This window comes from Melanerpes formicivorus, unplaced genomic scaffold, assembly GCF_026170545.1.
Source record: "Melanerpes formicivorus ecotype bairdi unplaced genomic scaffold, bMelFor1.0.p_v2 SCAF_177, whole genome shotgun sequence".
NCBI lineage: Eukaryota > Metazoa > Chordata > Aves > Piciformes > Picidae > Melanerpes > Melanerpes formicivorus.
Window position 1 is genome coordinate 1 of NW_027142529.1, and position 14,799 is coordinate 14,799.

Sequence of the window (14,799 nt, forward strand, 5' to 3'; positions counted from 1 at the left end):
GCTGAGTGCGGGCAGCAGGGCTGGGATGAGAGTTGCACTCTGGACCCCGTCCCTCCCGGCCGCTCTCTGACACCTCACCGCCCCCCCCCATTGCTGTCCCAATGCACATCCTGCACAGCACAGACTGCAAACAGCCAAGAGCTTCAGGAGCCCAACCCCGCGGCCCCCAGCCCCGCCGGCACCCCCCTGCCCCTGGCCAAAGCCAAACAGAACAATTCCTCACCCTCCCCGAGCCTGCCCCAGCCCCACGGAGCCCCCTGCCCCCCGCGCCCCTCCCGACCCCCAGCTCCACACACGCCCCACGCAGCCAGAGCCTTCCCCGCTGCGCTGCCGCCGCCCTCAGCGCTCCCCGGCCCCCTCAGCCCCTCCCGCCCCGCCGCAGCTCACCAGCCGGCAGCTGCCGCTCGCCCGCCAGCACCTCCGGCACTTCTCCCGCGCTCCGGCCCCGCTGCCGCTCCCCACGGGGCAGCACCAATGGCGGCCGCGGCCGGCAAGGGCAGCTCCTGGCTGGGCCTCGGCAGCGCCCAGGGGGAGGAGCTGCCGCGCTCCCGCCGCCTCTCATTGGCTGCGGCTGCCCGGCCGTGGGCGGGGCTTCCGTTCCAGACTGCTCCCTGCTTCCTCTCCCCGTCCCACGTGGCCGCAGCAGCCGGAGGGGCCGGGCCGGGGTCTCCCTCGCAGCGCTCTCTGCTCGCCAGCAGCCTGCCGGGGCCGGCGGCTCCCTGTGCGCTGAGCTCTTCCTCCTTCTCCTTCTCCTTCTCCTTCTCTGCTTCGCTCTTGTCCCGGGGTCCAGGTGGGCTGAGGGAGTCTCTGGGGCTGAGTTGGGGGTGGTGGGTTGGGGATCAGGGAATGCTCTCTGGGGGACTGCGAGGGGTCGGGAGGGTCGCTTGGGTTGGGGAGGGGTTTGTGGGGCAGGGGTCGGTGAGGCTGGGGCGGGGGAGCCTCTGCGGGGATCTAGGGGGAATGGGTGGGGCGTGGTTGGAGGACTTCTGCGGATATGTGGTTGGGGGTCCGTGGGATCCGGGGGAGATCCGTGGGGTACGGGGTGGGGGTGGGTCTGTGAGGTCCGGGGGAGCTCTGCAAGCTTGGCGCTTGGGGTCTGTGCGGTTTGGGGGGGTGGTCGTGTGATTGTGGGGAGCTCTGTGTGGCTGTCGGGTTTGGGGTGGTCGGGGAGGGCTGTGGGGTAGGGCAGAGGTGTGCAGGGTCGGTGAGCGTCGTCTGTGCTGTTTTGGGAGGACTCTGTGCGGTTGCGGGGCCGCGGGTGGGGTTGGGGTGGGGCTCGGTGGGGTTCCTTGTGGTGCTGCCTCCCCCTGGTGGGGGCAGCTGCAGGCCCCCTTTGGCTGCTGCTGTGTTGCAGGCGGAGCCATTGGTGGGCTGCAGGGGCTGTCCCTGGCCCTGTGTCCCTGTGTCCCTGTGCTGGGGGCTGGGCTGGCAGCAGAGCTGAGGTGGCAGCGGCGCTGTGGGGGCTGCTGTGTGCAGGAGAGGTGGTGGTGAGCGTGGGGTGTGGCTTGCAGCAGAGGCTGCTGTGGGGGTGTGTGGGGGAGCCCTGGGGGTTTGGAGGCTTTGTGCTGGCAGGTGCCGGGCGGCTGCTGTGCTGAAGGGCAGCGGCTGGGCTGAGGGCCAGGCGCGGGGGGGAGCTGTGGGCAGGCTGTGTGCTGGGTGCCGTGGGGGTGTCAGGCGTGGGTGCTGTGCTGAGCCTGAGCTTGGGAGCGCCTGGGGCTGGTGTCAGCTGTGGGGCGGTTTGGCTGTGCTGGGGGTGGTGGCATCCAAGGCCTCTGTGCTCTGCAATCTCTTGAGGCACAAAGATTCCCTGGGGGGTTGCAGAGTGCTTCTCAGTTTCTCTGCAGGCCTCCTGAGCACAGAAAGGCTCAGGGCAGGAGGAGCTTTTGCTGTGTGGCTGCAGGCTGAGAGCTGTGCAGAGCTTTTGTCAGCTGTGCTGGCAGGAAGCATGGTCAGAAGCAGACTGCTGTGCTGCAGCTGCTCTGCCTCTGGGGAAATGCTTGCTGGCAGGCAGCCAAATGAGGCTGAGCTGTTGAGTGTCTGCCTGTGGCTGAGGAAGTGCATTGACTTGGACTGAAAGGTTTGGCTTGGGCTGGGGGCAGCCTGTTCTTGATGGTTTTGGTGGTGAGAAGTCCTGCAGCTTCCTTGGAGGAGCTTCAGCAGAAGCCAAAGCAATTCCCTTGCTGCTGTTTGCTGTGCAATGAGCTGGGAAGGGAAGGAAATGATTGCTGCAAGTGAGCAAAGCAATTGCAGTGCTCTGCAAGTCTCAGCAGTGCTGTGTCCAGCAGGGCCAGGGCAGGGATTGTCCTCCTGCCCTGAGCCCTGGGGAGGCCACCCTTGGAATGCTGGGGTCAGTTTTGGGCCCCTGACTCCAAGAAGGACTTTGAGGGTCTGGAGCAGGTGCAGAGAAGGGCAAGAAAGGTGTGGAAGGGTCTGGAGAGCAGGGCTGAGAGGAGCAGGTGAGGGAGCTGTGAGTGTTTAGTGTGGAGAAGAGGAGGCTGAGGGGAGACCTCTTGGCCTCTGGAGCTGCCTGCAAGGAGGCTGCAGTGAGGTGGGGGTTGGGCTCTTGTGCCTAGTCTCAGATGGTAGAAGGAGAGGATGTGTCCTGAAATTGTGTCAGGGGAGGCTTAGGTTGGAGAGGAGGAGGAATGAGTTTGGTGGCAGAGTGGTCAGGGCCTGGCAGAGGCTGCCCAGGGAGGCAGTGGAGTGGCCATGGCTGGAGGTGTTGCAGCAAGGTGTGGCCATGGGGCCATGGTTTGGTGTCCCTGGTGGTGTTGGGGCTGGCAGTTGGCCTCAGTGCTGAGAGAGGTCTTTTGCAGGCCAGGCAATTGTGTGGCTGTGTGAGGAAGCTGCCCCAGAGCAAATGCATCTTAGGTGCTGGAGGTGCTGGGAAGAATGGGAAATGGGAGAGAGTCCTGTGGAGAGGGGAAAGGTTTGGGTTTTGCCTCTGGGCTCATAGTCTGCCCTTGGAAGTGCCTGGGATTCTTGCAAGCAGTGCTGTCAGCTGGAGCCTGTTGGGGTTAGTTGGTGGTGTGCTGAGAGGGCCCAAGGGAGGTGAGGCTTGGGAAGAGAAGTGGTGAGCAGGAAGCTTGTTGGGTTGTGGGTGGCCAAGGGGTGTGGGTGTGGCTGAGAGGTGTGGAGTGCAGGAGAGCCTTCAAGGCCTTGTGGTGTTGCTGGAGCTGTGGGCTGAGGAAGTGCTGCTGCCAGGCAAGGGCTTGAAGGAGGTTGAAAGTCAAGTGGTGTGGATGGCTTGGTGTGGGGAAGTGTTTGGCTTCTTGTGGGCAAGTGAAGCTTTCCTTGTGCATGAGGAGAGTGAGAGCCTGGGCTTTGCAATCCCTGGGGCCCTGGAGCCCTTCTGGAGTGGTTTTCTTCTGCAGAGCTTTGCAGCCCAGCTGCAGGTCTGCTGTTGCTGGAAGCTGTTGCTGGTTGTTTTGTGCAGCCTTGGGTGTTGGATCAGTGTCTTGGCTCAGTTTGGTCCTTTCTCTTGTGGCCAAGTTGAGGTCCCTTTGGTTTGGCAGCTGAGCACAGCTTGAGGCTTTTGCTGCGATGGTTTTTGTGCTGGCAGCATTGTGTGCTGCCAGCTGGAGTGCTGTGTGCAGCTGTGGTGCCCCCAAGAGGGGCAGGAGGTTGAGCTATTGGAGGGGGTGTGCAGGAGGCCCTGGGGGTGGTGGGAGGGCTGTGGCAGCTCCCCTGTGGGGGTTGGCTGTGAGAGTTGTGTCGGTGGAGGCTGGAGAGGAGAAGGCTGTGGGGAGAGGTTGGAGCAGCCTTGTGGTAGCTGCTGGGGGCTGCAGGAGAGCTGGGGAGGGACTTCTGTGAGGGTCTGGGAGGGATGGGCTGAGGGGGACTGGATTGAAGGTTGAGGAGGGCAGATTTGGAGTGGAGCTTGGGAGGAAGTTGTTTGGAGTGGGGGTGGTGAGAGCCTGGAGCAGGTTGGGCAGGGAGGTGCTGGCTGCCCCCTCCCTGGAGGTGCTGAGGGTGAGGTTGGATGAGGGCTTGAGCAGCCTGGTGTGGTGGAAGGTGTCTGTGGGCATGGCAGGGGGTTGGAGCTGTCTGCTCTTTGGGGTCCCTTCCAGCCCAAAGCATTCTCTGGCTGCTTGAATTTGGACACTTAGCAGAAGTGCAATGAAGGGAACTTGAAATAAGGAAAGTTGTGACACTGGCTCTGAGCCTGGGGGCTGGGGGTGAGCTTGGAAAGGGTTCTGACCTTAGTTGCTGTCTCTGGAGTTGGGGTGTGGTTCCTGACCTCAGGGCCTGTCTCTGAGGTCAGGGCCTGGTTCCTGAGCTTGTAAAGTGGCTCTGACCTTGGTTGCTGGCTCTAGAGCTTGGTTCTGGCCTTTGTTGCTGGTTCTGGAGCTTAGGGGCTGGCTGTGAGCTTGGGAATTGTTCTGACCTTAGTTGCTGTTTCTTGAGCTTGGGAAGTGGTGCTGATCTTACTGGCTGGCTCTTGAGCTTGTGGGGGCTGGCTCTGGAGCTTGGCTCTGACTTTTGTTGCTGGTACTGGAGCTTGGGGGCTAGTTCATGAGCTTGGAAAGTGGTTCTGACCTTAATTGCTGGCTTGGGAGCTGTTTCTTGAGTTTGGGGTCTGGGTGTGAGCTTGGAAAGGGGGTTTGAGCTTAGTTACTCACTCTGGGCTTGGGGTGTGGTTCTTGATCTCAGGGCATGTCTGTGAGGTCAGGGGCTGGTTCTTGAGCTTGGGAAGTGATTCTGACCTTAGTTGCTGGCTTGGGAGCTGAGTCTGCACTTTTGATCTAGGTCCTGGACCTTAGTGGCTGTCTCTTGAGCTTGGGGGCTGGCTCTTGTGCTTGGAATGTGGTTCTGACCTTATTTGCTGGCTTGGGAGCTTGGGGCCTGGGTGTGAGCTCTGGAGGTGGGTCTCAGCTTGGAAAGTGTTCTGACCTTAATTGCTGGTTCTTGAGCTCAGGGGCTGGCTGTGAGCTTGGGAAGTGTTCTGATCTTAGCTGCTGGCTCTTGAGCTTGGGGCCTGGATGTGAACTTAGGAGCTGGCTCTGAGCTTGGGAAGTGTTCTGATTTTAGTTGCTGGCTCTGATCTTAGCTGCTGACTCTTGAGCTTGGGGTCTGGGTGTGAGCTTGGAAAGCAATTCTGACCTTAGTTGCTGGCTCTGGGCTTGGGGTGTGGTTCTTGATCTCAGGGCCTGTCTGTGAAGTCAGGGACTGGTTCTTGAGCTTGGGAAGTGGTTCTGACCTTACTTCCTGGCTCTGAGCTTGGGAGCTCAGTCTGCACATCAGATCTAGGTTCTGGATCGTAGTGGCTGGCTCTTGAGCTTGGGGCCTGGATGTGAACTTAGGAGCTGGCTCTGAGCTTGGGGGCTGGTTCTGCATTTCTGATCTGGATTCTTGTGCTTGGGAGCTGACTCTGAACTTAGTGGCTGGTTCCTGAGCTTGGGGGCTGGGTGTGAGCTTGGCCCCTGCCTTGAATTTAAAATGAGAGAGTTCAGGCAGTTGGAAGTTGAAGCTGAGCTGCTTTGCACTGCAGTGCTTCAGAGTTTGTGATGCTCCAAAGGCAGATCTCAAAGAGCTGCTGCAAGAGTTGAGCTGAAGTGGCACAGTGCCCTGCAGAGGCAAAAGCTTTTCCCTGCCAGTCAGCCATTGGAATCATCTCCCCAGGGCAGTGGTGGATTGCCCTGCAGGGCAGAGTTGGAAGGCTCAGCTTGGCAGGGGGCTGGGCCAGCTCCTTTCCAGTCCAGTGTCAGCTGGCAAGGTTGGAGCAGCTGAGCCTTGGGGTCCCTTGCAGCCTGGCATTGTGTGGCAGCAGAGCTGTGCTGCTGGTTTTGAGGGCACTTGGAAAGCTTCTGGAGCATTTGTGCAGAGTGTGCAGGACACCCCTGAGCCTAGCAACTCCCTCAGCTCTCTTCAGAATGAACTCTGCAGAGCTGGAAGAGCTTTCCAGGAATTTGGCAGAGGTTTGGAGGAGTTAGGAAGGGATTTTGGTTCTCCTCCTCCTTGTCCTCTTCCTTGTCCTCCTCTGCCTCATCTTTTTCCTGCTCTCCCTGGAGGCTGCACTTAGACTCCTAGAATCCCAGAGTGGTTTGGGTTGTCAGGGAGCTGCAAAGGTGCTGCAGTCCAAGCCCCTCTGCAGTCAGCAGGGACATCCTGCACTAGCTCAGGTTGCCCAGAGCCCTGTCCAGCCTCACCTTGAACCTCTGCAGGGCTGGGACCTCAAGCCCCTCCCTGGGCAACCTGTTGCAGTGTTCCAGCAGCCTCCTGGTGCAGAACTTGTTCCTCACCTCCAATCTCAATCTGCTCTGCTCTAGTTTGAAGCCATTGCCTCTGGTGCTGTCCCTGCAGGCTTTGCAAAGAGTCCCTCTGCAGCCCTCTTGTAGCCCACTTCAGTACCAGAAGGTCACTCTTAGGTCTCCCCAGAGCCTTCTCTTCTCCTTTGTAGGCTGAACACCCCCAGCTCCCTCAGCCTGTCCTGGTAGCAGAGCTGCTGCAAGCCCCTGATCATTTTTGTGTCCCTCCTCTGGACCCTCTCCATCAGGTCCCTGTCCTTCCTGTGCTGAGGGCTCCAGAGCTGGCTGCAGTGCTGCAGGTGAAGTCTCAGCAGAGCCAAGTGCCAGGATGGCCTCTGTCCATCTCTGGCCATGCTGCTTTTGGTGCAGCCCAGGCTGCCCTTGGCCTTGTGGGCTGCAGGCTCCCCCTGTCTGTTCCTGTCCAGCTTCTTGTCCAGCAGCACCCTCCAGTCCTTTTCTGCAGGGCTGCTTCCTATCCCCTCCTCCCCCAGCCTGTGCTGATTGTGAGGATTGTGCCAGGCCAGGGGCAGGACCCTGCCCTTGCTCTTGTTGAAGCTCAGGAGGTTGCCCTGGGCCCCCTCTGCAGCTTGTCCCCTTGAGCTCCTCCAACTTGTTCTGCAGGATATTGCCTTAGGTTTCAGGAGGCAGAGAGGCTCTCTTTGAGCCTTGTGAAAGGAGTTGATGTCAAGCTGTGGCCAGAGGTTTGGATGGAATTGGTCAGTTTCCATGGCTGTGCTGTTCAGAGCTGCATCCTACAGTGCAAAGCATCCAATCCACAACAATCCATAGTGTGCCTGGGCCACGGGAGCCAAGCAACCTCCCTAGGCCAAAGCTTCCTCCATAGCTCCACCAAAGCAGGCCAGAACCCCAGGCCCCAAATGCCTTCCCCCTCCCCCATGCCTCTCTGCCCCTCCTCCCCCATACCCAAGAGCTGCAGTTACAGATTCTGGTAGGCAGCTCCCAGGTGAGCCAGGCCGCTGCAGGCTGCAGTTGGCAGCACTGCCAAGGCCTCAAAGCTCCTCTGCAGAGAGAGATCCCAGAAGCTGTTGCTGGGAGCAGAGAGGAAGGGCAAAGGAGGTTGGAGAGCCTGTGCTGTTCCTTTGTAGAGAGTGGGTGCAGGCCTTGTGGGAATGAACTAAGCTAGATGACACTTTGTGGTGTCCCTCTGGACTCTGCTGTCCCTTCTGGAGGTCTCTACTCTCTGGTGTAAGACATCCCAGTGCCTTCCACCCACCACAGGGATTCTCCTCCATGCTCTCATCCAGGGGCTTCTGTTGGGCCCTAGTGGGTGTGTAGATCAGCCCTGGTGATGCTGTGGGACCCTGGGGACTCTTAGAGGGCAGCAAGTGAGTGGAGCTGGAGCAATGGATGGAGAGATGGAGGGTGAAGGCTGCAGGGGGTGGGAGGGCTTAGTTCAGCAGCTGTGTGGCTCTGCCTGGCTCCTACCTCCAATGGTGCTGGCAGCAGCTGACCCCAGAAGCTCAAAGCCCCAAACCCTGCCTGGCTCAGGACAGTCCCCTGTCCCCTCCTGACATGCAGCACAGCCCAAGCAGGTACTCAGGGCTCCTAGCCACACAGCCCAGCCATCCCCCATGACAGGAGTCACCTGAGGTCTCATTCCCTCTCTGTCCCCCTTGCTCTCATCAGTTGCTGCCTGAGGTGTCTGCAGGGTCCCTCCCCAGCCCTCATCTGTAACCCCCCTTGGCTTGGTGCTGATCTTTCAGCCCTCCAGCTGATCCCAGCCTTTAGTCTCAGGCCCCTTCCATCCTTGTGCTGCTGCTTCCAGCCCAGTTCCTTAGATGCTTCCTCAGCCACAGCATTTCCCACTCCACCCTTCCAGCTGCAGTGGCATTGGAGGTGGGGGACACAGGGCCATGGGAGAGCCAAGGCAGCAGGGACATGGATGGGCTGGGAATGAGGGAAAGGCCTGAGAATGGTCAGGCAGGAATTAGGCCTTGTCCCCCCAAAAAGGGGAGAGGATGCAGGGCCCAGGTGGCAAATGTGTGTGCAGGGAATGGCAGAATCTGGCAGCATTTGAGGAGGTGAAAGGAATGAATTGTGCTGCAGCTCTGCCTGTGTCAGCTGGGAGATGAACATCAGCCCATGGGCACTGTGCCCTCCCATCCAACCTCATTTTTCTCTTGGGGATGTGGAGTGGCAGCTCCAGGGAACTGCAAAGAGCAAGCTGAGAGAAATGGTCAGGGAGAGAAGGAAGCCAAACCCTTTCCAGTGAGTCTCTTTGGGCTGCAGGTGTGTGAAGGGTGCTGGAGGTGTGAGGTTTGGGCAGGAGCCAGAGACTCCTCCAGCATCCCAGTGAGGGCTGAAGAGGTTTAGCAAGAAGCTGCCCAAGTCCCTTCCCCCTTTGCTGCATCTGCAGAGATCATGAAGCTCCCTTTGTGTGTGTCCTGAGGGCTGCTGTGATCTTCTGTTGGGGAGTGGCCAGCAGAGAAGTGTGTGCAGGGCAGAGCTGAGCACAGAGTGTGTGGGGTGGGGGCAGAGACAGGGAGGAGAGCTGGGTCCAGAGCAAGATCTGCTGTCAAAGGCAGTTGCAGGCAGCAGAGGCCTGGGCAGGCAGTGGGAGAAAGCTTTAGGCAAGGCCTGGGAGAAGCTGTGTGGAGGCAGCTGTGTTGTGGTGCTGGCCTGCAGCTGTGTGCTGGGGCCTGTGTGCTGGGCAAGGAGCTGAGTCTGCACTTGTTGAGGCCTCCCATCCTCATCAGCCCTGGCTGTGTGCTGTGGCTGTGCTGCTGGGCTTGGGAGCTGCCCCCAGCAAGGCTGAGCTGTGCTGCCTGGTCCTGGGCAGTGCTGAGCCATCCCTTGCAGGTCAGTGCTCTCCTCTGAGCCCTTTGCTTCTCTGTGGCAGGAGTTGTGTCCCTTTCTCTCCATCATCCCTGACCCTGTGTGCTGTGGAAGAGCAGAGTTTGCAGATCTGTCCCTTGGAGCAGCCCAACAGGTAAGAAACCCAGAGTGGGTTAACAGCAGGATCCTAGGCCCCCAGGGCAGCTCTTAGCCTCCTCCACCCCCTCCTGTGCAGCATATTTCACCTCTCCAGGAGCTCTGAGGCACATCAGGTGTTGTGGGAGTTGAGGAATGCTCCAGGCTGCTGGGGGTGAGTTGTGAGCAGGGGATGATGTTTGTGGGTTGGGATCTGGAGGGTGGTGGGAGAAGTTTGGAGGTGGTTTGGTGTTCCTTGTTCAGTGCTGCTGCCTCCATTGTCTGAGCCAGGGGAGATCAAAGGACAGGGCCTGGACCAGGAACCACCCTGCCAATGCCACTAGGCTCGAGGAGAGTAGGACAGGACCACTTGTATGTCCCAGGGTGCCTCAGGGCACTGATCACAGGAACCTGGGGTCTCAGCACAGGTGTTAGAGGTCCGTGCCCACACTGTGGCAGAAACTGAAGGTTTGAGGTCCCCTCTGCATTCTCTCCTCCAGCTGGGTGTTGGGAGTCAGGGAGTGTCATGACCCAGGTAGGATCTGAGGGTTTGAGATCCTGGGCTCAGGTGCTTCAATCTTCCTTATTGCAGAGCTGTGACTCCTCCCTCCCACAGTATGGCCTCACAGAAGGACCCAGGCAAGAAGCAACACCCAGAGATCAAGTTGGAGAAGCCAATGTGCAGTCCCAAGGTAGAGGAGGATGAGGAGGAAAAAGAGGAGAAGATGGAGGATGATGCTGAGAATGACTACTATGAAGAGGAGGATAATGATGATGATGAAGGTGACCAGGATGAGGGGGAGGAATGTATGGAGGAGGATGAAGCCAGAGCAGGTCCCTCAGTGTCACCCAAAGAGCTGAATCAGTGCCCTGAGTGTGGGCAGAGCTTCCCAGATAGCTCAGATCTAGTGAAGCACCACTGCCCGCAGCCTGACACTTGTCCCTTCATTTGTGGTGACTGTGGCAAGAGGTTCCGCTGGAACGCTGATCTCATCAAGCACCGCCGCACCCACACTGGAGAGAAACCTTTCATCTGTGCTGACTGCGGCCAGAGCTTCACCCAGCGCTATAATCTCACCCGGCACTGCCTCACCCACACTGGAGAGAAGCCCTTCTCTTGTGACAGCTGTGGCAAGCGGTTCAGGCAGATCTTTACTCTTAGGAAACACCACCTCACCCACAGCAGTGAGAAGGCCTTTACCTGCAGGGACTGCGGCAAGAGCTTCAAACACAGGTCCACTCTCACCATCCATCGCCGCATGCACACTGGAGAGCATCTGTTCCCCTGTGCTGAGTGCAGCAAGAGCTTCACCACGAGTACTGCATTAATCCAGCACCAACTCATCCACAGCGGGGAGCAACCGTACAGCTGCGCCGACTGCGGTAGGAGCTTCACCCAGATGGGGAACCTCACAGAGCATCGTCGTGTGCACACTGGCGAGAAATCATTCAGCTGTGCTGATTGCGGCAAGGCCTTCAGCCATAGGCGCACTCTCATTGGGCACCACCGCACCCACACATGTAAGAAGTCTTACACCTGTGCTGACTGTAGCGAGAATTTCAGCCACAGGCGCTATCTCATTGCTCACCGCCGCACTCACACTGGTGAGAAGACTTACACCTGTCCTGACTGTGGCAAGAGCTTCAGCCGCAGGAGCAATCTCATTGTTCACTGCCGCACCCACACTGGTGAGAAGACTTACACCTGTCCTGACTGTGGCAAGAGCTTTAGCCACCGGAGCAATCTCATTGTTCACCGCCGCACCCACACTGGTGAGAAGCCCTACACCTGTGCAGCTTGTGGCAAGAGCTTCCGCCACCGGGGCACGCTCGTTGGTCACCGCTGCACCCATATTGGTGAGAAGCCGTTCACCTGTGGTCACTGTGGGAAGAGCTTCAGCGAGAAGCAATCCCTCAGCAATCACCACTGCACCCACACCAGAGAGCAGCCTGCACTGGAGGGGCGGCATAAATCCACCTAGAATCTGTGGGGTAATCCTGACCCCTCTGAGAGGGCCTTTCCAGCACCAAAATCATCCCTTGTTCCTTTGCAATTCTCAGGGACTGGGGACACCAGCAGCAACAAACACCTCCTGCCCTTCTGAACACCAATTATTGCTAATGAGAACAATTACACTGCTGAGTCGGCACAGCTGGAGCTCCCAGTGGAGCTGGGCAGGGCTTTGCCAGGGTCTGTCTGGTTCTTCCCTTATGCTTTGTGTCTCCCTGGGGTAAGAAATCCTCTGTCCATTGACCAATTGTCTCAATAAAACCCAAAAGTTACCCAAATCCTGTCTGTTTGCTTTTATTTCAGATATCCCTGCCTCAATGCCTGAATTTTGGGGCCATTTGCTCCCAAAGGATGGGGTGGAGCTGTGTGCCCAGTTCAGGGAGGGGACGTCGAGGCTCTCAGAAGAGTCTTGAGGGGCAGCTCAGAGGCATTCTTCAGGGGCTTTCAGGTGATCTTAGGTGTTTGGGATTTGGATGGTCCTAGGACTGACTTTTGGGATCTTTGGAGGGTGTAGGGGGAAGCTGATGGACATCTTTGGAAGAACTCAGAAAGTTTCTGTTGGCTTTCCACTCTGAGGCTGGAACAGGTTGAAGAGCTGAGAAGAGATTAAGCTGCCTGTTCCCCCCAAAACAGAAGTGAGGGAAAAATAACCGACACAGGAACCAAAAAACCCTCTGGGTTGAGATAAGGACTTGAGATAAGACCAAAAGAGTTTAATCCAAAGGAGATCCCATAATGCACACTGACCTGAGGCTGTTTGCAGAAAGAAGCACAGCAGTGAGCAGCAGCAGCCAGGAGTTAAACCCCTGCAGCCCTCCCCGTCAGCAAAGAGCCAGCATCTGAGAGACAGAACCCAACAGCTGCAACCAGAACAGGAAGCCTCTGATGTTGCTATCTGAACTTCAAGCCCTGTAGTACTTTGCTCCAGCCAGCACTGTCCCTGTGAAGGTGGAATGAGGCAGGATGGTGTGGAGTAATGGCAGCAAATTTCCAGCTTAACCTTTGATATTCCCAAGCCCTCATTCAGTGCCACCTGCACCATGCCCAGCAGCAATCAGCAGCACACCTCAGGCACTGTCCATTCTCACTCCACAGGAGGTCGCTTTGCAGTACCCAGAGGGCTGCTCACTGCAGGTGCTCTGCAGCTCCACTCTGCTCCAGCACAGTCTGGATCAGTCCATGCCCAGTCCAAATGCTGCAAATGCTGGGGCTGTGTTTCCAGCTCTTTGGCAATTGAGTCCAGTGACTCCTTCCATGCCTCCAAGTGAAAGCAAACTGTGGCTTGCATCCCAGTACTCAGCTTCCAACACATCCAGGTGTGGGGATCCTCCTGTCACACCAGAAACACAGATGGGTTCCACCCCTCATGGTTTGATGGTGTCAGAGCACTCTGGGCACCTGTATCTACTAAAGCTTTATTCTCTCATGGCTTCAACTTGCCAGGCCATTGGTTCTGTACAGTCCAACAAACCAATTTGTGTCTCCCTTCCATCTGGTTGGAGGCAGAGCCCCTCTTATTCTGATTGGATCCCTTGCATCTTGTGAAGATGCTTTGGGAGTCCTTTCAGGAGGACCAGAAGCAGTTTCAGCTTCCCTACTCTTCTTCGGCCATTTCCCACTGGAAACTGAGGCAGCATCTCTGGAGGGACAATTCCCCTGTAAGTCACAGACTCCTGCAGCCAGGACTGGATTGGGTTTTCCTTTCCACTTCCTCACATCCTCCCCATGGTCACACAAGTAAAGCAGAGGGTGTGCTGTGCTGTGTGCCTCCCAGATTCTCTCCCTTGGACAGGGGAGCAGCTGCTCCTCATGGCTGAAACACAGGACTGTACAGGTGGGGAATAAAAACTTCTTCTGGAGCTGATGGAACTCCTGGGACAGTTCCTTCACAGCTGAAACACAGGCCTGGACAGAGGAGCAGAGATTTCCTTTGCCTTGCTGGGGCCTGCTGCTTGTTTCATCCACTGTTTGTCCTTGGTCATCTTCCAAAGCCAGAGATAAGAACCAAGCCAGCAGCCCACGCTCTTCCTCTTGTTCCCATGGGGATCCTGATCCCTCCTGGTCCTTTGCAGGATCAGCTGCTTTCCTTGTAGGCTTCTTTTTCCCTACAGGAGTGTTGTAGATGTGCACTCGGGAGTGAGCAGCAAAGATATCAATGAATAGATATATTGGTAGCCTATTGATATACAAACTATGCAGCAGGGGATTTAGTTTCTATTCACAGGCAGCAGTATTGGGTTGGTGGAACCACCTCTGCAGAGCGTTTGTGCCTGGGCACTTCAGAGGAACCAAATGAGTTATAGAATTTAGAGTTGAAACTGATTGGAAAAGCAGTGGGGGAGGGGTTTGTCAGTGACCGGCAAACCCTCAACCCAGGACAGTTTCAGCACTCCCTGAACCCAAATTCTATAAAGCAAAGGTTTGGCTTCCTCACGAGCTGAGAACCTCATGAAATCTTTCCTTGCTGATGTGTTTAGAGTCCTGACAGCGCGGCACGGCTGTGCCCTAATGAGGAACTAGAGAACGGCGCCGACCACGTGGCTGTGCCGCGGGGTTGCTGCTTCTCCCAGAGCACAAAGGTCCTGGAGCCTCCCAGGGGAAGCTTCAGAGGCTTTTGCCGCTGGCTCCATGAAGCGCAGCACCTGGCAAAGGTTCCCCGCTCTGGGGGCTGTAGCGCTTCAGGACCGGTGGTGCACAGGGGCTGCCATGGTTTCCTCCCGTGGCGATGGCTCATGCGGCAGTTGACCCCACGCTCCACGGCACTGCCCCCAGCCGGGCAACAGTGGCAATGTGCAGCGAGGCCTTCTGGAGCTGCTTCAAGTCCCGGGCGAGGCGGACCGTAGCGGCACAGAGACGCACGCAGGCATAGGCACGGACACCAGCGTGGGGGGCACTTGTTTACCAAACAACTCCTATTTACCATTTGCCCCAAAGAATACTGCTCCAGTCAGCACCCACTGCTAACACAATAATTAACCAATCAGCTGATACTTTGCCAAATGAGCATAAGCACACGCCATAAACAGGGCAAACAAACATGTAGCCTGGGCATTGTTTGCCACAGGGGTGGAAACATGCCCAGGCAGATTGTTGTCCTGGACTCAGTGGTGCCAAGGTCCTGTCCCCCACCCCCAACTCCAGAAGGGAGGGGAGACAAAGGGGGTTTGAGTCACACACACAGAAGCATGTTCTGGTAATATTTGGGGCACAATCCTGGTCATAAGCATCATTCACTATGAGGGGCAGCTGATCCTGGCACAGGCTGCTTCTCTGACACAGCTGCCATGCCTGTGGCACTGTCTGTAGGTCCAGAGACCTTCTCTTGCCCTTGAGCCCTCTGCACAGAGATGAGAAGGGCTCGAGAGGCATGGGCCAGGCCCAAGCACATTGCAGTGATTTCTGTCTCTCAGGAACTCCCAGGCTGACAACAGACTTTTCCCAAAGCTTTCCCCAGCTGGGGAGGATTTTGCACTTGCTCAGGGGTGAAATTCCAAAGCACCAGAGGTGACCACCAGTCTAAGAATTTGCCCCTTCCCTCCCCCACCCCCTGCCACTCCTCAGTATCGAGTATCTGGGCAGATCTTAAAGTGTTTTCCTAGGGAGTGTCCT

At 57.5% G+C, this 14,799-nt stretch overlaps 1 protein-coding gene across 1 annotated transcript; it reads left to right on the top strand.

Annotated features, from left to right (window-relative positions):
• Positions 1–9,796: 9,796 nt before the first annotated feature.
• Positions 9,797–11,322, top strand: LOC137457380 (zinc finger protein 135-like). The gene is made up of 2 exons (XM_068169281.1): positions 9,797–9,871; positions 10,064–11,322. Exons 1-2 carry the CDS (start codon positions 9,797–9,799, stop codon positions 11,159–11,161), a joined length of 1,173 nt encoding a protein of 390 aa, XP_068025382.1. The 3' UTR covers positions 11,162–11,322.
• The last annotated feature ends 3,477 nt before the right edge of the window (positions 11,323–14,799 follow it).